The sequence below is a fragment of the Syngnathus leptorhynchus genome, chromosome 19, assembly GCF_054491065.1.
Source record: "Syngnathus leptorhynchus isolate UIUO chromosome 19, UIUO_Slep, whole genome shotgun sequence".
Lineage (NCBI taxonomy): Eukaryota > Metazoa > Chordata > Actinopteri > Syngnathiformes > Syngnathidae > Syngnathus > Syngnathus leptorhynchus.
In genome coordinates this window covers 2,418,656-2,438,297 of record NC_141213.1, presented here as the reverse complement: position 1 = coordinate 2,438,297, position 19,642 = coordinate 2,418,656, and the positions used below count along the sequence as shown (strand labels likewise).

The following is a 19,642-nucleotide window of genomic DNA, read 5'->3' as shown; positions in this document are numbered from 1 at the left end:
AGCAAGGCCAGGCCGGCTGAATCACAACCACAAGCCACTACAATTGCATCCCCCCCCCCCCCCTGCCCCCAAACGAAAACTCACTGCAGCTCCGTAATCCTAATCTGTATGCAGACGCTTCGCGGCTCCCCGGCAGCCATTTTGAAAAGATGCGGCTTTTGGTGTAATGGTGGTGGAGCGCGGCGGCGGAGAGATTTCAGGAAGGAGAGGCGGCTAACGTTCCGGCGCTGGGGGGGGGGGGGGAGGGCGAGACGTCTCCAGCGATGCGGGGGTGATTTCTCGCGGCAGTCCAGTAAAGTGTCCCCCGGGTGAGGTGGAAGGGGAAAAAAAAATCAACATGACACGGCGCAAAAAAGTAGAAAAAGGCGAAAAGAAGCGCCCTCTGGAAAAGGGAGTACGGATTAGGCATGATGAAGGAAGCGTGTCATCGCAACGTCTTTGTTTTCTCACTCGGCTCCAGGAAACGATTTCTTTTCGCGATCCGCCGCTTCCCGGCCTGACCTGATTTGTTGCGCTAATGGACTGCTTTGAGAGTCGGGAAGTGTTCCTCATCCGTTGGCGATGAGATAAGTGGATCCGAGTCCTCGCCGACCGATAGAAATGAAAGAGAGAGGAACCCAGAAGCGTTCTGCTTACTAGCAACCCCCCCCCAAAAAAAAACGCAGAACACTCCGACAGTCCACAAGTCGCCATTTGCGCGTGATCAATAGAAATTCATCGCAACCGCCGCCAATGCTGCTTCGTTCCGTCACCGATCAATCGCTCACGCGATCGATGGAGAAGGACTCAAGGCTATCTACAAGGTGATATGATGGAGGACTCCCGTTTTATTATTATTATCGAGTTTTGGACACCGTATCGTAAAACAAATATTCCCAAAGACTTTACAAAAGTGACGTCACCTGAAGTCGGAAAGTTCTTTGCTGCATTAATTGCGCGGGTGTACGGCAAAGAGCGGAAATGCCGACAGCGGTCTCCTATGGCAAACGATTAAAAGTGTCCGGGAGGTAATAAAACAAGGCTGGATGCGTATGCGTTTCCATAGCAACGGGACTAAATGGGCTCAAGCGCGCCACGGGGAACAATCTTGCCGGCCAATTAAGCCAGTCGAAAATGCACCGTGGCCTTATCACCAAAAGGTAACGAGAGCAACTTTGATGTATTTAAAGGAGCGAGCTTTCCGTCAACCACAATGACAAAAATCATCCTCATATCATTCATATTTGACACTTTTTGTTTGCGTCGAACTTTTTCACGCTAAAAATAAGTCAGTTCAACAACTCAAACGGATCAAATATCTCCATTGAACATTTCATATTTACATATCTTTTGAATCGACTTGAGATTTGTCATCAGGATGTATTTTAGATTTCATACAGAGCAGCAATTCTCAAATAATTTGCAACTTGTGGGCTTGACAGGAATAAATCTGTTTATTTTCTTCCTCTACGGAACCCCGGGGCATAGATAAATCATTGCTCATGGCATAGCCATTGGAGGAGAACAGCGTATTTAAAAACATAAAACACTGAGCGCTAATGCACAAGTGTGTGTGTGTGTGTGTATATGTGTGCATGCATGCATGTGTGTGTGTGCTATTATTTTGCACCGCCAGCCTTCCTTTGACCTTGATGTGGCGCCCTGCCCTCTGCCGCTGCGACGCTAGCTAGCTCGTACGGTGTGCCCTCCTGTGGTGAGCTAACGTATCATTAAAGACACACACACACACACTGTCAGAGAGCTGATCAATAGTTCATCGGGCTGCCGGTCAACACAGCTGAACGTGCCCAGTCATGTGGAGGGAGGGAGTCTATGGAAAAAAAACCTTTAGCTTCATCCATCCATCCATCCATCCATCCATCCATCCATCCATCCATCCAGAATGTGTGTTTGCGTGCGCGTGTGTGTGTTAGCGATGATGTAGTCACCTCCTGTGTGGAGGTTCCACTCGTATCATGCGCTCCTCCTCCGCTCTGCGCTCGTTTATGATTCCTGCCATCCTGGCTGAATGTTCTCTTGCGTGCGTTGGTGCGCCGTTGCATCCTTCTTTTATTTCCGTCCCGCTGGCCTCCGATGGGCCTCCCGAGGAATCGGGCGTTGCGGTCTAATCCCTTTAATGTTGCCGTAATTGCGGGGAGTCGCCCTGGTATATACACGGGTGCGCCATATTGCGCACCGCCGCCTTAATTGCCCTGCCGTGCGAGCGTCTTCTTTTTAGATGACCAGTGGGACGCACTAAAGGAAAAAAAAAAATCAAGTTATAGTGCTTCAGGTTACCTTTACTTAACTGCAGAGGGCATCTGACATGTATTTGAGTTGAGGCGTCGATGAACAGAAAAAACTCTGTTTTGTTTTTTGCCATCACAGAATTATTTCAGCAGATTGAGTTTGTGAAAAAGGTGGGGGGGGGGACGAGCCAGGCATCTTAAGGAGGAAGCGAGGTCTTTTTTGCAGAGGTGAGGCGTTAAGAGACAGACGGCAATCACAAATCAAGCATTCCATTTTGCAAATAATCGACCGCCGGCGCCGGCGGCAATCATTACGAGTGTGTGTGTGTGTGTGTGTGTGTGTGTGTGTGTGTGTGTGTGTGTGTGTGTGTGTGTGTGTGTGGTTGTATTACAGCTCGGATGTTTGTGTAGCTCACTGGGAGATTTAATTTTCGGTGGGTAATTGAAAAAGAAAATGGCTGCAATTCAAAGGAAGAAAACTTTGCTGTTCTGTATTAATTATAAGCAGCATGTCTGCGTGTGCCGTTTCACACCCGACACATTGCGCTCCTCCTGGTGTGCTCACCTTAGCCACTAGAGGGCAGTATATTATAAACATGGAGACACACTAGTGTATATTGTTTTATGCAGAGGATAAATAATAGATGCCCGCGAGTATTGTTCTTTTGTCGACATATAGTTGCACCATTTGACAAAATTCTTAGTTTTAACACTATGACATTGATACTAGTTTGATGAAATCAAATCAATCAAAATGTCCTTACCTAGAAATTCAACTAAAAATAATTAAAAACAAAATAAAACTAACTCAATGTAGAAAAGAAAATTCAAGAAGCTCCCGGTTGTTGTCATAGCGCACAAACTGTTTATTTATCTCTCAGCTCATTACACTTTGAGTTTGACGAAATCCCCGCCACACTTGATTGTGCCCCGCTAACCGCGGCGGCAAGAAAACAAACAGCTGCAATTAGCTTTCGCGCACACACACACACACACACAGAGCAGAGTGAAATCAGCAATCACGCCCAGAACCAACAAACACGAGGAGTATAAACAATGCGGTTTGCCTATCATCTGCCCTCCTCTGATTGGCTGGAAGGATGGCGGGCGACGTTTGCTATTGATTAAGGGATAACCTCAGGTCTTCCCATGTAATTCCTAGCTTGATTTCAGACTAAGCTTTCTTTAAATTGCGAGTGTGACACCGATTGGGAGTCGCTTTGAGTACCACATATCTTGATGTTTTTGTTATTAGCCAGCAGGGGTGAAAGTGCAACTTTCATAAGACATCGGATGCTTACTTATATAATCGACATCCGACGTGGCCTGTTCGGGAAAAGTGGGAGGTTTTACACCTAGGTGGTGAAATGTGTCAACAGAAACTGGGACGGAGTTTTGAAGTTAATAGGCTAATATTTATCAAATGTTTAAGGTTGGCTGAGATAGAAGTTGGTTTTTTTTTGGGACCGGTTTTAATATCCGATGACAGATTAATCGAAAGAATAGACTGTATAATATAAAATGAATTTTAGGAAGAAAATGTGATTGTTTTACAATACTTGGCCCTGTAGCATTTAATTGTTCACCACCAACCCAGGCTAAAGTTAGCCCCTCCCCTCCATACAAAGATGTTCATCTATCAGTCAAGATGATTCACTCCAACGTAGTTCCTTGACACCAGTCGGCTACATATCTCTTGCTATCCTGTTCGTACGTCAAAGCATGACTTCTACCTTCCTCTTACATTTTCACTTTTTAATTTTTTTTTTAACACATTCACACAAGCTCCCTAATTGTCACACAATGTGTAAAATGAGAAAGTCGCCAATCTCTGCGGGTGGGAGATATGCCGTGCAGCACGCTGCATAAAAATTAATACGAGCTATCGCGCCAGTGTAGGTTTTGCGATTATAGCTTTGCTTGTTGGCTTACTTTCTTGAAATTGAGCATTGCTGTGGTAGAATCCATCTTTTCTTGACCTTGATGGCAAAACTGAAGGTCAGCTCACGTGAAGGTTAACACATACACATGCAAACACACACTGACCCATCTTCTCCTCTTTCAACAATCTTGGTATTGGTTTTCGCCATTTCTATTCCACCCACGCTCTCTTTTTTTAAATGATTCGATGGAGATACGTACATACGTATATATAGTGTATGAATCATACGTATATGACATATTTTTAGCTTTATTGACACTTCAATTAATTTGATGGCTTGGACCTTTTTTTTTTTTTTAGATCAGCTGTCAGTGGCCTCTTGTCATACCTAATTATTATTTTGACATTTACAGTGTTTATTTTCTTCAGCATAAAGCCAGTAAAAGAGTCATCGAGTGTAGGAAGGCGAGGTGTGCGGTGAATCTCGAGCTATGTTGTATACGGTGCACATGAAGAATAGCAAGCATGGGGGAGTGTGGGTGGAGAAAAGGAGGAAGAGGTGGAGGAGGAGGAGGAGGAGTGCTGGGATCGATAGCACTGCTACAAAGAAAGACCTGTCCGTTTGCTGACTTGCCAACTTAAGACAGCCGTGTCTTAAGGCCTCTCTGCGTGTTGTCTCACGAGTGGCAGTTTCTGGCATATGCACTATATGCAGCCCCTCCATACAGGGCAGTATTTTTGAGGGTGTCAATGTACACTAAGATGCTTTAAGAAATGGCATACACACATAAAAGGTATATATAGCTTGTATAAGTTGCCTAAGGACGGACATCAAGTGTGTAAACAAAAGCATCAGGACAGGTGCTGCCATCTAGTGGTCACTTGCGTCAATGTAATATGGAGACAAGATAATTTATTAAATTATATATATATATTATAAACAATACAATATTTAATTGTAATACTAGATATATTTAATTTTAATATTGCTAATAATATTGAAATATATTACTAATAATATTGAAATATATGGATGTGTGTATTTATAGTGTTAAATATTTATTTTTATTATTTTTTATGTTATTATTGAAATAAATTGCATTTTAAGAACTACGTTTTAAAATATATTTAATTTATTTTTTATTATTTCTAATTATTGGTGACATTTCACACTATGATGCCTTGAAATTGTCTCTTGCAGTGCCTCGAACATAATGCAAGTACTTTATGTTGCAGTTGACGCATTCTGCCGAGGTCAACGTTAAAAGCCCTCGCAAAGGTTTAGCGCTTATAGATTGCGCGGCTGCAGACGCTATAGAAGAAAAAGCTAAAGAAAATCAATGCTTCGCATTGTGTGAAGTTGGCCCGGGGGCGGAAAAGGCCAGCGATTCACACGGAAGGTCACCTGAGCTGCTATTCAGAATAAAATGCCAAAAGTCTGCGTGTGTATGTGTGTTTGGTTAAAAGAAATGGCTGAAAATGAGACCAAGGTATAACTGCTTGGAAAGAATGGCAGAAAAATGTTAGATACTTCTAAATCGGCCATCATTGTGGAATGTGTCACTGCACAGGTTCGTGTATGTCAGCCATGACATTAGGCATGTGTGTTAGTGTATTTTTGTATGTGTGTGTGTGTCAGTGAGTGCCCAAACATGTTGACCATACCTGTGGCGTGGATTGTTTTCCGTGGAACTTTCTTAAGTACGTCACACGACGCCATATTTGTGGAGTACGTAGCTGTAAAAAAAAAAAAAAAAAAAGCCGTAATTGTGTTTTTACGCAATGAAGCCGTAAGGATGCTCACATAAAAGTTAATCGGGATGCATTTTTACGATGTCTAGAAACCATAATACCGCTTGTAAGCGCTTTACAGTGTTGCTGAAATGTTACTGCGCCCAATGTAGCAAATCAGCCACACAAAACGGGCACTTTTTTCGTGTGAATAAAACTCGTGTGGGATATGTTCATCATTAAAATCGTAATCCGGTGCTTTGCTTTGACAGGTTTAAAGCAAATATGAACTGACAAATGATCTTTCTCGTGGGAGCTTGTGGCATGGTGAGAATGGCTGCACGGTTTCCCTTGTAATGAGGTAACCATGGCAGCAGACAGCCTCACAAATGGCAGCAAGCTGTCAATCAAAAGCTCCCTTTTTTTTTTTTTTTCCCTTCACTTTCCTCCCTTTTTTTTGCTGCGGCACGAAGTAAAATTATTTCTTAATTTAGCACAAGCCATTATACTGTGTCCTGCCTTGGACTATTATTATATTTATTATCGCCGTGACTAACCTTTTTCCATCCATCCATCTATTCATTAATGACAAAACGGGACTAAAAGTGGATGTTCTCAAACAGCCAGGGTATTTTTTTGAGAAATTTGCCGTTCACAGCAAAATGGCAAGTGTGCCACCCCCCCCCCCCAAAAAAAACTGCACAAGGTAACAAGTCGCCAATCCAAAAGCCTGCAGTGTTAAAATTACAGCTTTCTTCTCCCTAGACGCACACAATAGGAGATTTTTCACACTCCTCCCGCGCTCACTGCAAAGCTTTGTCGAGCTGGCATTAGTAAAGCAGCTGGCTAAATAATAATTCCCCCCCCAAAAAAGCTGTGGAGTCACAACAAGTCCTTCTAGTCCTAGTTTAATTGGCTCTTGGGGAGTTGGGCTTGCTGTTTATAGGAGAGGCTTTATGTTTGACCATAGAGCAAAATAATACTGGATGGATGGCGCCCTCTCGTGGACAGATGCGGTATGTTGGACTAAATAAGGCTAAATATCACAAAATGAAACTATAATTACGGTAAATAGAAGCAGTAAATTGTCGTTGTCTTTGGTGACTTTCAATTTGACTAATCAAAAGTAATTACCTGTAAATCTGAGCAGAAATAATCAATGTGGCGTTTGTTAACCATCAGCTTGAATCATCATGTCACTCAACTTAGTCTAAATGAAGACAAACACAAGTTTTTGTTTGTTTGTTTTTTTCGCTAAACACGGCTCATTTCTTTATTGTCGCTAGTGAGGTCGGCCACATTTTCCTCAGACAGAAAGCACTTGAGAATCACAAGAAGAAAAAAAAAAAAATAGAAAAGATGAGCCCGCCGTTGCATTCTTTTGGTATGCGTGTTGTTAATACATCCTCTAATTGGTGTGATTGTGTTTCCCCAATTAATTAACTCACCGAAATACTGATTCCAAACAAGAGAGGCTAAACATGATTACAAATAAAAAAATGAAAACAAGATGGTGTCTAAGTTGATTAGTCAGTTAAACTAAGTTAAAAACAGTGTGTGTGTGGGTGGGGGGGGGGAATGAAAGTGCTTTCAAAGCAGCCGACTTTGAAAATGGAGACGTCCGCGTTTGTCGTCATCCTCGCGGCAAAGCGACTTTTGCCGCGCTTGTCGTTGTTTTGAAGGTCCAACGTCATGAATGCCGCACGTCTGGGTTTTTTTTTTTTTTGCTCAGCGGTTAGGGTTTATTTCGACCACGTTCCTGCCAAAAGAGAGAGAGAAATTTTAGAATACGTCTGCTTATCCATTTCTACTTGATGTGATTAAATTATGCCTTTGGATCAAATCGCTATCGATCAGTTGCTACGGTGACACTAATAAAATGACGCCATAGTTGAATGAAAGCTTTTGTGCGGCTGACCTGCACACTGATACCTCCGGGCTTTGTTATTATGAATATACTCAATGTCTTGATTATGAATAGAGCAGCACGCGCTTTTTTTCTTTATTTTTTTAACTTGTGTACTTCACGTCCTCTAATCCAAATTGGGATTGAAAAATTACATTCAGCTACATCACGATGTCGATTTGAATTCGATTAATCGAAGCCAAACACCTTCAGCCTTAAAACCGAGTGCGAGTAAAGTTGCGGCCACAAGCTCTGCGTTTAAAAAGAGCTCATGGCCTGCATCTGCCTTTGTCTCCAAACAGGGAATGCCGGGAATGTGGGCTATTTCAAGCCCCCCCCCCTCCAACTTCCCGGGTATCCCTCCCCTCTCAGACTGGCGAGATGGGCGTCGCTAAATTGGGCTTTTAGTTTTTTTTTGTATTTATTTATTGATTCAACACTGCTCATCAGAGCAAGCATGTCATGCCGGAAACTTCCACTTAACCAGAATGAGCAGGTGGATCGGCTGATTTTTATTTTATTTTTTTCCCAGGCGATGACTCAGTGAAACGAGTGCGTGCGTGTTTGAGGGAAGTGCCCCACTGACTAAGTCACGTGCATGCAAACAAGTTGAAGTCCACTCATACACTTCAGATGATGAACTACTCTGAAAGTGTCTCACTTATGATTATTTGTGTTTTGAAATTTCACACACCATCTCTCGTCGTTGATCTTACCTTCCGCATGGCCTCCTCTTCTTCCTGGCGCTTCTCGTAATGTGCAAAGTCATCAAAGATTGAGGTGGTATGCTTGTAAGTGGCGATAATTTTAAGCACTTGCTTGGCCTTCTCCAGGGGCACCTCCTGAGTGTCCCTGGAGTTGGTCACCGGCTTGTTGTCATTGTTCTCCAGCCGGATGTGCCGCAGCTGGTTGTTGGGCACGTCCTTGATGAAGGCCCACTTGACCTCGAACTTGCCCTTCCACTTGTCCTGAGACCAGACGCCGGCGTAGGCGTTGTAGTCCACCGGCGAGCGCATTTCGGCCACGCCGCAGAAGTGGCCGCTGCCGTTGACGCTGAAGAGCAGGTACAAGGGCCCCTTGCCGCCCAGCGAGCGGTAGGCCCCGTCCAGACGCTTGTTTCCGTGTTCGGTGCTGCACCAGATAGAGTACTTGATGGAGCGGTGGATGTCGTCTTCCGAATAGCTCTTGATGATGAAAACGCGTCCGTTTTTCAAGTTCCACTCAAACTCTTTGGGGTTGTAGTTGTTGAGGGCGCGCAGTTTCTCCAGCACCGGGTGCACTTCGCTCGGGCACAGCGAGGCGCTCACGGGGATGCCCACGCCCACACCGAAGCCGTCGCCCCGGTTCCTGGGAGCCACCCAGCGGCTGGGCGGCGGGCCCGGCGGCTGGGGCTGATGCTGATGGAGGGCCTGCGGGGGGCCGGGGTGGGAGGAGAGGTGCAGGGGGCCGTGCGGGAGCGGCGGATGGTGTTGCGGGGACTGGAGGGATTGGAGGTGGAAGGGCTGGTGCTGGTGTTGAGGCTGATGGGGCAAAGGGCTCTGCAGCAAGGCCGCCGGCTGGGCCAGAAGAGGCTGCTGCACCAGAGGCGGCGTCGGCAGCATCGTCTGAGCTAGCGGCGGCTTGTTCAGGGGACCTTTGTCGTCCCAGGTATCAATGTTCATGTTGTGCTTTATGGGCGGTGGCGGGATGACGGCGCCCACCATCCCCATGTTGGCTTTGGGCTTGGCCTTGAGTTGCAGCTTGGCCGGCTTCTTGGCCACGGCCGCCCACGAGGCCGGTTTCCCCGCCGACGAGCTCGCGGAAGGCGGGAGGTTGTTGGCCGCCATGCTGCTCATCCCGGCGGTGCCCACTAGGGGCGAGCCCACCGTTTTGGTGACGGCCGCAACCATGTCCGTACCCAGTTTGAGCCCCGCCATGCTCTGCTCGATGCTGTTCAACACCGGCATCTTACTGAGCTGCGCGTCACTCCCGAAGCCGGCCTGTCCGTCGGCAATGGCGCGGCCCAGCGAGCTGGGCGCGTAGCCGTAGCTGTTACTGTAGACGGAGCTCTGCGTGGACTGACCCTGGGACACGCTGGTACCCCAGGTGGAAAAGTCGGCGTTGCCGGGGAAAAAGTTGAAACCGTGCTGGCCCAGGAAGGGAGGCGTGTTGCCCAGGGCGCCCGGCTGGCTGAACACGCCGTCGGGGATGAAGTGCGGTTCGCCATTGCTCATCTGTCCGTAAGTGGTCAGGTAGGGCATGGGCGGGTCTCCCGCTGTGGACCAGGCGGCCTCTCCCAGAGAATACGGGAATCCGATGGACGGCGCGTAGTAGCTGGGCATGTAGGGATCAGACATGGGTGGGTAGCTGTTATCCTGCGTGGTGAAGACATCGAGAAGACAGATCAAATGAATGGGTGAGTCTTTGCATTCGTGACGTCACTTTTGAATGACATCCCGATAATGTTGTACATTGACCGGTTCTTTGCAGCTAGGACACGGCGCAACGATCGAATGATTCCGTATTACCTGATTTGTCTGGCTGCTTATGTAAGGCTCAAAGTCATCGTCATTCACTCCGTCCTTTTGATGCATTGATCCGTTTTGCACTGCGTGGAAAAGAACGCCAACATTAAATCACTGCGGAAATAGCACACATGAATATTTCATTTTCGGTAATATCCGTGCAGCTAACCTGGAAACCGAGGGTATGTGTTTTTTTTGGACCGGAATGTACCTCCACAGTCACTTACCTTTATTTCCCTGTCCTTTAGGTCTCTGGAATGGTAGGACAAAAAGATTGTATTAGCACAATCTTCACCGAGCTATGGCACAAAGGCACACCACCAAACTAAACCGGCACAAAAAGTGGATAGGAAAGGTTAATTGTGTACCTCTGACATCTAGTGGAAGAGCATGTGATCATTCTATCCGTCAATGTACGTTGCTGGCTTAGATAGTACCGGTAGAATAAGGATGCATTATTTGGCGTGAATAAATAATTTTCCGAAACTGAATGACTTCTCAGGGCACACCTGATGATTTCTTACGGATCACTACTGGCTGGGAATGACTGGCTTAGCACACGCATGATGCTGTGGGTTTAGTGGATGAGCATGTCAGTGGCTAGCTGGAGCTTGCAGGCTGCTTGGTTCTTATTATGTCAGACGCCGATGTCAGACGCCGATGCATCCTGCTCAAAGGTGCCGCATCGCCGACCGGCTTCAACCGGCTCCCACCATGAACGCGGATCGGCCTGCGTTTCCGGGCGGCTAAACAGCTATCGCAGCCTTATTATTATTATTTTTTTAGATGTGGCATCCCCAATAGGATCGAACTGCTGTCGGCAAACTTTCCCAACCATCCAGCCTGCCAAACACGAAACGATCCCCGGCCTACCGTCAACCGAAGCTAAGCGTGGCCGAAACCGACCTGCTGGTGGTCCACTGTGGTCGCAGACATCCTCCAGGAAGCGGGGCCGATGGCTGCTCAGCACACTGTCCGTCCGCCCGTGTGCACTCCTCCTCCGCCGCGCTTTCTCCCTTCCCTTCCCTCCCCTCCCGCCTCCCTGCCTCGGTTCTCCGGCTGTCCGATCCCTCCGCGAGCGTTCAGGCAGCGGCGGCGGCGGCAGCGGAGACCCCCGGGAGCACACGACGACGTGGCCGTTTATACACGACTAAATTCACCCGTGAACGAGGTGGTGTCGGTGCGAACGGGGAGGAACGCGGGAGTGAGTCAACGGGAAAGTGACGAGCGTTTTACGGGAATATCCCCCCCTGCCATCTTCCACAATGGCGGACTGGCTTCTTTTTTTTTTTTTTTTTCGCAGAGTCCCGCTTCCGCTCCGCTCCTCCGCTCGGTGACCTTCCGCTTGTGACGCTCTGAGTCATGTTCCAACTCTGACACTTCACATGACAGTCACAAACTCACCAGATGCCCCACTACTTTTTTTTTCTCTCCATAATAGCTCAATTGAGCCATTTGAACATTTTAAAGCCGTCATTTAGCCTACCCTGCTTCGACTAGCACCGGTGTGTTAAACCGCTAAGCCACTTGCGATCGACGCACTGTTATTACCTATAAATTACGACCCTACACAAATGTCAAATTTTTATGTTCGATCAGGCATGCCGATACTCCCTTCGAGTTTGAATATAACATTTTATATATTTTTGATTTCGCCATTTTATCAAAAATAGTCGTGCAACATCACATACCACCACTCCGGCCAGCAGTTTAATTCATTTTTATTTCAAACCACTAGAATACTCAGACCTTTAAGAAGTTTCATAAACCTTTCGGAATTTATCTTCAAATGATGGATGCATAGAAACCAATCTCTAAAATAAGTTCACTGTGCGCGCACTTTTGCCACATTGACTTGCATTCATTCATGGTTAGAGCAAACACATTCAATATGGCGGACACGCTCGTCTGACCCAGCAGCTGATAAACACGCTCAAGGCGGGATCTATGTATTAATGATACCTATGTTGCTGTGTGTGAACCAGAAGTGATTACCTTGAACGAGACCTGGAGGCTATTTCTCGCGAGGTTTCTCTCATCGGTTGCTTGCTCTTCAGCATGGCATCCGTCGCGCTGAGGTCTTGTCGCAGAGGACTTTCACGCTTTTTAAGCCATGGAAACTTCGCCGCTTCAACTGAGACACACTCGAAAGGTTTATACGGTTTTTAATTGTTGACTCGACGTGCTAAACACGCCTGGTAAATCGCTCAGGGAGACACGAGGGGGTGTGGCTTTGATGGACTGCGTCGTTTCAAAAATCTTGAGCTGTACATTTTGTGCTCGTCACTAAATTAATTACATCACAATTGGATTTAATTTGATTGTCATCGATGCCTTCATCCCGTCTTTGGCTAGTCTTAAACATGCTTCCACCAGTGGTGAAATTCCCTTGAATAGTTTTTCTTCCACCTTGTCATGTTTCCTCCATGTTGACATTTACATAACATGCTATGTACATGTCTGTCCACCAGGAGACAGAAGACACAAGTCCACCGTCCAGTATGCCACCAGGCCGGATCTTCCTAAATTGGCTTATAGGAGAGTGAAGGGCAAAAGTCCTGGCGTGGTCTTTCTGCCTGGTTACGGGTCCAACATGAATGGTCAGAAAGCTGAAGCGCTGGAAGAATTCTGCCGGTCACTCGGACACTCTTACCTCAGGTGAGCCATCAGCAAGAACGCTTGTGTGGTGATCTTATTCAGCCACGCTTGATGGTATTGTTCTGCACCTTTTTGTACTCGCACAGGTTCGACTACACTGGACACGGGCTCTCAGAAGGGGTCCTAGCAGAGGGGACCATCGGCACGTGGAAAAAAGATGTTCTTTTTATGCTGGATGAATATGCAGAGGGCCCACAGGTGATTCACATCGTCAAAGACGGGTCCGCAGTGTCATTGTTTTGCCACTAGTTGTCACTGTGTTACCACACTGCTATGAATTGAATGCTCAAAGGACACACCATTAGGTACAAGTTGGTTCTTGCATCATATACTCAACTGTGCTCTTGTGTGCTTGTAGATACTTGTAGGCTCCAGTATCGGAGGCTGGCTCATGCTGCTGGCCGCCATCGCGCGCCCGGAGAAAACGGCTGCCCTGGTGGGCATCTCCACTGCAGCTGACCACATTGTCACCTCGTTCAACTCTCTTCCACTGGAGGTGGGACTGTTTTCACATGCTGTCCAAGGCAATGCTGCCACCATTTTGAAGCTAACTCGTCAATGTTGTGCCGCATAGACAAAGATGCAGTTGCAGGAGAAAGGCGAGTGGACGCTACCATCCAAGCACTCTGAGGACGGCCTTTACAAGTTCAGCATGGACTTCCTGCACGAGGCCGAGAACCACTGTGTGCTGCACAGCCCTCTCCCGGTCACGTGTCCCGTGCGCCTCATCCACGGCCTGAAGGACGAGGACGTGCCGTGGCACATCTCCATGCAGTTGGCCGACCGAGTGCTGAGCGCCGACGTGGACATCATCCTGCGGCGCCACGGCCAGCACCGCATGTCGGAGAAGGATGACATCAAGCTCATGGTCTACACCATTGACGATCTCATAGACAAGTTGACCACCCTGGTGTGATTACAACGTACCGGGATGCCGTGGAAAGACTGTTTACTACCAAACAAGGCAAGTTGCTTCTGCCAAAAATGACCTTCCATCTTTGTGTTTCCTTTGCATATAAGTTGCGTTTCAGTATTAGACGGGACGCTCACTTCTACTGTTGCTTCTCCTCCTCTTTCCTTTATAATGACACAAGTCTATAGAGCTCCTGTGCCTTTTCTTAAAATCACATTTCACCCTTGTTGGCCCAATAAAATCTCTGCACACTGTCAGTGCAGCTCTTTTCTATTATTCATGTTACGCAGGTTTGTCAGCTTGACCAGCTGGGCTGTTGATCATTAACATGCAATCGGCCCTTCGCCGGACTGTGCTCAACGGGGCGGCGCCGATCACTTTTAACGGAGTCCCGCGACCTTTTACCTCGCCCCTCGTCTGTCATCTTTGTGTCCTCACGCATGGGTGAGAACATCAATCGAAGGCGCCTGTTCTCCGTGTTGGGGTTTATTTATGAAGCTGGAGCAACGGGGTGGTCTCCTCCTGAATCAAAATGTGAAAAACTGTGTTCTAAATTATTTAGCCTTGGCTTTGTTCAGTGTTCCAAAATGTGATTTACATTTTTGCGTGATGTTAGCTTTCATGCTAAGGAGTATTTTACTGAACAAAAGAACCACAGTGTGTGTGTTTTATTTTATTTTTTTATTGCATCCCAGACTAGGTAATTCTTTTTAAACATGCTTCACCGGTTTTCCATAGGGTTTAGGTCTGGTTTAAATTGATGTGCAAAATGCACATCTCCTTTACGACTACAATTTTTTTCATTATTATTATTTTTTTTATTACATCACATCAGGTTGAAAATTCTGCAGCCCCCCATTCATGTTTTTCGCTTGGGTCAAAATGCACAATAGGGGCGAAACAATCAATAAGCACATCAATAGCGATGCTTCCAGTAGCTGCAGAGACCGCGTTAGCCCCCCCCCCTCCTCCCTCCGTCCCGAGTATACATAAAAAGGCGTGTCCTCCCCCCCCCCCCTCATCTCCCGCACACGAGTGAGATTGAGCGCCCCACACGCGCTTCTGCTGCCCTTCATGGATGCTCCAGGACTCCGGCATCCTCCGTGGAATTGACACGCTGTTGTGACGAGGCGGGACGCAACCACGCAACAGCCTTCTCGAATTGTAAGTCAACTGGCACGTCACAAATTTTCTATCTACGTTTAACATACGCAATGACATGCATGTTATCGTTAAAGGGCTGACGTCAGTGATTTTCAACGCGGGGCTAAAAATAAACCATGCACGAGAGACCTTTTTATTTATTTATATTTTTGCAGCATGCCGGAAACGGGTTTGAAGCGGTTGCGTAGCAATAATGTGTCCCTGATTGGGATATCTGCCAGGGACCACACCCTTCCTTTCAGGCCACTTCATTAGGTACACATGCACATCAAGGCATTCAAAACTCTACGAGATGTCATGGTGCCATGTTGTTTTGAATTTATATTTTTATTTTGCATCATACAGAAGAGTGTACCTAATATGATGGTCTCCTTAGAGTGTATCTTATGATGGTCTTAAATTATTTCCACACAAAGGTCCATATATTAGGAACGGCTCGCATGAAGACACCACTTCTAACTGAGACCTACGCTCAATATTGTGGTAACTGACTATAAAATATTTTTGCTGAAGTTGTCATACATTCTGAGAGGTGTTCCTAATATTGTGGTTATCTTTGTTTAGATTACTCCAAAACAATAATAGAAATATTCTGGGTCCACTTGACTACTTTCAGTTTTGTGTCTAGAATAATTGTAAGATCAATAATCACAAAGACATTCTGTATCCAATAAAAATAAGGAAATCTTGATTTTCATTAGTTTTTGGATTGTAAAAGTAGACATAATGTCAATATTATTATCTGTATTCTTCCCTCCAGGCCATCATCTCCAGGTAAAACATCTGGGAAGTGTTGCCATGGCAAACAGAGGCCCCACTTATGGCCTAAGCCGAGAGGTGCAAGAAAAGATCGAGCAGAAATACGACCCGGACCTGGAGCAGCGACTCGTCGACTGGATCGTGGCCCAATGCGCCGGCAGCGTAGAGAAGCCGCCGGCGGGCAGGGAGGGCTTCCAGAAATGGCTCATGGATGGGACGGTGAGAGTGACTCTAAAATAGAAGACACATCTGAATTATTCAAATCAAACTGTCAAAGGCAGAATTTAACTCATTCACTACACTTGTTCAATAAAATGGATCTTTGACTTGCGACCTAGTAAAAATTCATCTTTGATATCAAGAGCCTTCATTCGCAGGAAATTAGTTTTATTTTAAATGTGTGTGATGTATGTGTGTATGAACCCCCCCCCCCTCTCACTCCCTTGCACTTTCCAGGTCCTGTGTCGGCTCATCAACAGCCTTTATCCTAAAGACAAGGAGCCGATCAGGAAGATTTCAGAGTCCCAGATGGCCTTCAAGCAAATGGAGAAAATATCTCAGTTCCTGCAAGCCGCCGAATCCTACGGGGTCACCAAAACGGATATCTTCCAAACAGTGGACCTCTGGGAAGGCGAGTCACTTTGAAGCCCAAATTTTAGTTTGCAACCGCTCAAATTGTCCATTACAGGGAAGGACATGGCTGCGGTGCAAAGGACTCTGATGGCGTTGGGCAGCGTGGCCGTCACCAATAACGACGGCCTCTACAAAGGCGACCCAGACTGGTTCCACAGGTAAAACCATTCCATCATCTCCTCGTCTTCCTCCGCCATAACTCCTCCTAACCGTCTGCCCGCAGGAAAGCGCAGGGCTATCGGCGGGAGTTCACCGAGGAGCAGCTGCGCCAGGGCCAGAGTCTGATCAGCCTTCAGATGGGCAGCAATCGCGGAGCGTCTCAGTCGGGCATGACGGGCTACGGTATGCACCGTCAGATCATGTAGAAGACCGGCCGGCCTCACTTCCTCCACCCTGTGTCACGTAGCCTCTTCTGCCTTCTGCTAACCGAACCTAACCTCCCTGAAACTGCTGCTTTCTTCTCCTCTTTGTGTCTTCCACTCTGCCGCTCCGCTGTCACTTCCACTTTACGACTTGACGTGCGACTCCTAAATGTAACCCAGCTTGACATACGATGAAAATGTCAGGCAAGCCATGAGTGTCGATGGATGCTGTGAAAAAGGCATGCGTCTTTAACCACGGCTGTTGCTTTATTATGCGATCGATCGTGTGCTCAGTCGGCCTCACTTCGTGCCTGGTTTAGAAAATAATAAAATACATGAATAGGATGTTAGTGTGTTTGTGTATAGAAAATCATCAACTGATTTCCCCCCCCCCCCCCCCTGATTTTAATAAAGTAATCCACAATGGTTTAAAAAAAAAAAAGTGAATGCCAATTTTATTTGACTTGAAAGACAACGATCAAATTGAACGCAAACTCTCAAAATGTCTTACAAAAAGTCATATTTTTTCAGGTTTTTTTTTTTTTTTTACTTCAGTAGTATTACTTCATGTACTTCAGTAAATTATCTTCCTCAAAATAAATACAAATTAAAATTAACATTTTTAATGTACAATAATAAACTCAGTTCAATGATAAATCTTTTTTTCAAAACAACCTTTAAAAGGAACAACAAATCATGTACATACATCAAATGACTTTATTTACACTGAAGACTCATTAAAAATGCATTTCATAAATTTTTCCAGTTATGAGTCACAATTATGCATGTGTTGACTTTCCACTCCAGGGGTGTGTTCACTTTACAGAGATGTTATTGTCTTATCTGCTTCCCTGGGCTTCATCCCTCCCGCCTGCTCGCTTGTCTCTCCTCGCCGAGTACAATCTAATAATAAAGAAGCAGCCGGACAACACAGTCATTAGGACATTAGGGCAGCAGCTTCCTGTGGACAAACTACACAAATGTTGACCACCGTATTGACAAAACTCAAAAGTGCTGTTTGTTGTAAAATGTCTGAGAACCACCACAACAAATCAATTCAAGTAATCAATAAGTCAAATCCAGTGGGGTGCCCCAATTTTGGTGTTAAAAAAAAAAAACATCTGGTTGAATAACATGGAAATTGTCCTTTTGGGTTTAATTTTAAAGCCACACTTAAGTGATGTGTAACTTGCAAACACAATAAGTAACCCAAAAAATCTCAAGCACCCAATTGAACTCAGGTCCAAAGTTCTTTTGTTCCGCTCCACTTCTTCCACTTTTGATCCTCAGATCACATTAAACCCATTTGAAGATAAAGCACCGAGGCGGTATTAGCTTCACGATGTCACCGATGAGCGTCAGCGTCCCTCTTTTGCTTCTCCTGCCGGGACTTGGCTGCGTTGCGCAAAATGACGACCCGACTGGTGATCGCAAGGGGTGCGTTTGCGGCTACCCCGGCATCCCTGGGGATCCGGGCCACAACGGAGTACCCGGAAGAGATGGCAGGGATGGACTGCGAGGCGAGAAAGGGGACAAAGGTGAAAGACCGTGCTTAAAGAGTTAGCCGCTGGCGTCTTTTTTTGACACTTAACTTTGTCCCTGTCAGGTGGAATTGGTGAGATGGGATCAGTGGGAAAAGATGGACGAAAGGGGGATGCAGGTCCGCCTGGTAAGTGCTCTGTTGTTTTTTTAAACAAATATTATAGGAGCAGTGTGATCGGTCCTCTCAGGCACATAAACGGAATCAAGTAGCAGCTGGTCGAAAAGAATTCCACGCCTGTGTCTCCATATATCTGGCATAAACAGATGCTCCACTATATTTGAAAAATGATTCTCCTCTGTTTTTATATGTGTCTAGGTGCACCTGGTCAAGCGGGGCTCAAAGGGAATAGGGGGGACAATGGAGACCACGGACCACCTGGTAAAATGGGGCCTCAAGGAATCCAAGGGCCCATCGGTCTAAAAGGAAATAAAGGAGAGCTCGGGTTACCCGGACTCCAGGGACCCAAAGGTGAAGAAGGGTCTCCTGGACCACAAGGTCCAAAGGGAGAAACTGGTATTCGTGGACATCGAGGCATTCAAGGGCCCTTGGGTCCTCCGGGCAAGGTGGGGCCTAAAGGGGAAGTGGGCGCTGCTGGTCTCAGAGGCGGTCTTGGTCAGATAGGGGACCAGGGCTCTCAAGGGGACAAGGGTGACAAAGGCGAGCAGGGAGATGCTTGGGTCATGTCCAAAAGCGCCTTCTCTGTAGGACTCACTGTGCAGAGCAAACTCCCGAACGCCCACACGCCTGTCCGGTTTGACAGGATCATTTACAATCAACAAAATCATTACGATCCCCAAACCGGAAGGTTTACATGCTCGGCGGCCGGCGCATACTTTTTCACCTATCACATCACCGTCTTCTCAAGAAACGTGAAGGTGGCCCTGGTGAAGAACGGCGTGAAGGTACTTCACACCACCGACAGCTACCAGAGCGGCGAGGACCAGGCAGCCGGGGCCACCGTGCTGCACTTGGAGCCCGGGGACAAAGTGTGGCTGCAGGTAGTCGGGGGTGAACTTTTTAATGGGCTCTTTGCTGATGAAGATGATGACACCACGTTCTCTGGGTTCCTTATTTTTGGGGCTTAATTTTGAGTGGCGTATCTGGAATAACAAAAGTAAGAAGATGGAAAGAAATCAAGACATTAGTAAATTGAGAGAAGAAAGACAGCCAGTGAATACATAAAAGAGAAATTGGTTTTCAAGGATGCATTTTTTGTGCATGTTGTCTCTGCAAGTATCTCTGAATGCTGTGTTCAACTCTGCTTTATGGTAATTTTTCTTTGAATGACAATGTACTGTTTAATGGATTGCTGTACTCTTAAGAATAAAGAATTTAAATGGAAAAAAAAGTCCTCTGTTG

At 46.4% G+C, this 19,642-nt stretch overlaps 4 protein-coding genes across 10 annotated transcripts; 3 read left to right on the top strand and 1 right to left on the bottom strand.

Moving 5' to 3' along the window:
- Nucleotides 1-7,553: 7,553 nt before the first annotated feature.
- ythdf3 (YTH N6-methyladenosine RNA binding protein F3) lies at nt 7,554-12,278 on the bottom strand. 6 transcript variants are annotated; one of them, XM_085938620.1, is made up of 5 exons: nt 12,247-12,278; nt 10,479-10,503; nt 10,255-10,334; nt 8,464-10,101; nt 7,554-7,600 (listed from the first exon to the last, which is right to left on the bottom strand). In XM_085938620.1, exons 3-5 carry the CDS (start codon nt 10,318-10,320, stop codon nt 7,577-7,579), a joined length of 1,728 nt encoding a protein of 575 aa, XP_085794746.1. In that variant the 5' UTR covers nt 10,321-10,334; nt 10,479-10,503; nt 12,247-12,278; the 3' UTR covers nt 7,554-7,576. The 6 variants fall into 6 exon arrangements, with proteins under 6 accessions (XP_085794746.1, XP_085794745.1, XP_085794747.1 ...); XM_085938619.1 differs by lacking the exon at nt 12,247-12,278 and adding an exon at nt 11,158-11,736 and having other exon boundaries at nt 10,479-10,576; XM_085938621.1 differs by lacking the exon at nt 12,247-12,278 and adding an exon at nt 11,158-11,736 and having other exon boundaries at nt 10,421-10,503.
- On the top strand, nt 12,238-14,098 carry abhd10b (abhydrolase domain containing 10, depalmitoylase b). The gene is made up of 5 exons (XM_085938623.1): nt 12,238-12,403; nt 12,723-12,909; nt 12,996-13,107; nt 13,268-13,405; nt 13,484-14,098. The coding sequence occupies exons 1-5, from the start codon at nt 12,310-12,312 to the stop codon at nt 13,823-13,825; spliced, it is 873 nt and encodes a 290-aa protein (XP_085794749.1). The 5' UTR covers nt 12,238-12,309; the 3' UTR covers nt 13,826-14,098.
- A 149-nt stretch (nt 14,099-14,247) lies between these two features.
- Nucleotides 14,248-18,178, top strand: tagln3b (transgelin 3b). 2 transcript variants are annotated; one of them, XM_085938627.1, is made up of 6 exons: nt 14,248-15,469; nt 15,747-15,964; nt 16,202-16,376; nt 16,434-16,536; nt 16,602-16,720; nt 18,031-18,178. In XM_085938627.1, the coding sequence occupies exons 1-6, from the start codon at nt 15,373-15,375 to the stop codon at nt 18,048-18,050; spliced, it is 732 nt and encodes a 243-aa protein (XP_085794753.1). In that variant the 5' UTR covers nt 14,248-15,372; the 3' UTR covers nt 18,051-18,178. The 2 variants fall into 2 exon arrangements, with proteins under 2 accessions (XP_085794753.1, XP_085794751.1); XM_085938625.1 differs by lacking the exon at nt 18,031-18,178 and having other exon boundaries at nt 16,602-17,153.
- Nucleotides 18,083-19,591, top strand: c1qtnf9 (C1q and TNF related 9). Its single transcript, XM_085938622.1, has 3 exons — nt 18,083-18,278; nt 18,347-18,409; nt 18,599-19,591. The coding sequence occupies exons 1-3, from the start codon at nt 18,083-18,085 to the stop codon at nt 19,366-19,368; spliced, it is 1,029 nt and encodes a 342-aa protein (XP_085794748.1). The 3' UTR covers nt 19,369-19,591.
- The last annotated feature ends 51 nt before the right edge of the window (nt 19,592-19,642 follow it).

Excerpts from the sequence above, each read along its gene's own strand:
- ythdf3 (XM_085938615.1), bottom strand. The coding sequence starts at position 10,651 with ATGATCACATGCTCTTCCACTAGATGTCAGAG. Across the intron at positions 10,102-10,254 it reads TAAGCAGCCAGACAAATCAG|GATAACAGCTACCCACCCAT; the intron begins GTAATACGGAAT and ends TTCACCACGCAG. Across the intron at positions 7,601-8,463 it reads AAGAGGAGGCCATGCGGAAG|GAACGTGGTCGAAATAAACC; the intron begins GTAAGATCAACG and ends CTCTTTTGGCAG.
- abhd10b (XM_085938623.1), top strand. The coding sequence starts at position 12,310 with ATGGCATCCGTCGCGCTGAGGTCTTGTCGCAGAGGACTTTCACGCTTT. Across the intron at positions 12,910-12,995 it reads CTCGGACACTCTTACCTCAG|GTTCGACTACACTGGACACG; the intron begins GTGAGCCATCAG and ends GTACTCGCACAG. Across the intron at positions 13,108-13,267 it reads AATATGCAGAGGGCCCACAG|ATACTTGTAGGCTCCAGTAT; the intron begins GTGATTCACATC and ends GTGTGCTTGTAG.
- tagln3b (XM_085938625.1), top strand. The coding sequence starts at position 15,373 with ATGATGGTCTTAAATTATTTCCACACAAAGGTCCATATATTAGGAACG. Across the intron at positions 15,470-15,746 it reads GACCTACGCTCAATATTGTG|GCCATCATCTCCAGGTAAAA; the intron begins GTAACTGACTAT and ends TCTTCCCTCCAG. Across the intron at positions 15,965-16,201 it reads AATGGCTCATGGATGGGACG|GTCCTGTGTCGGCTCATCAA; the intron begins GTGAGAGTGACT and ends TGCACTTTCCAG.
- c1qtnf9 (XM_085938622.1), top strand. The coding sequence starts at position 18,083 with ATGTCACCGATGAGCGTCAGCGTCCCTCTTTTGCTTCTCCTGCCGGGA. Across the intron at positions 18,279-18,346 it reads AGGCGAGAAAGGGGACAAAG|GTGGAATTGGTGAGATGGGA; the intron begins GTGAAAGACCGT and ends TGTCCCTGTCAG. Across the intron at positions 18,410-18,598 it reads GGGGGATGCAGGTCCGCCTG|GTGCACCTGGTCAAGCGGGG; the intron begins GTAAGTGCTCTG and ends ATATGTGTCTAG.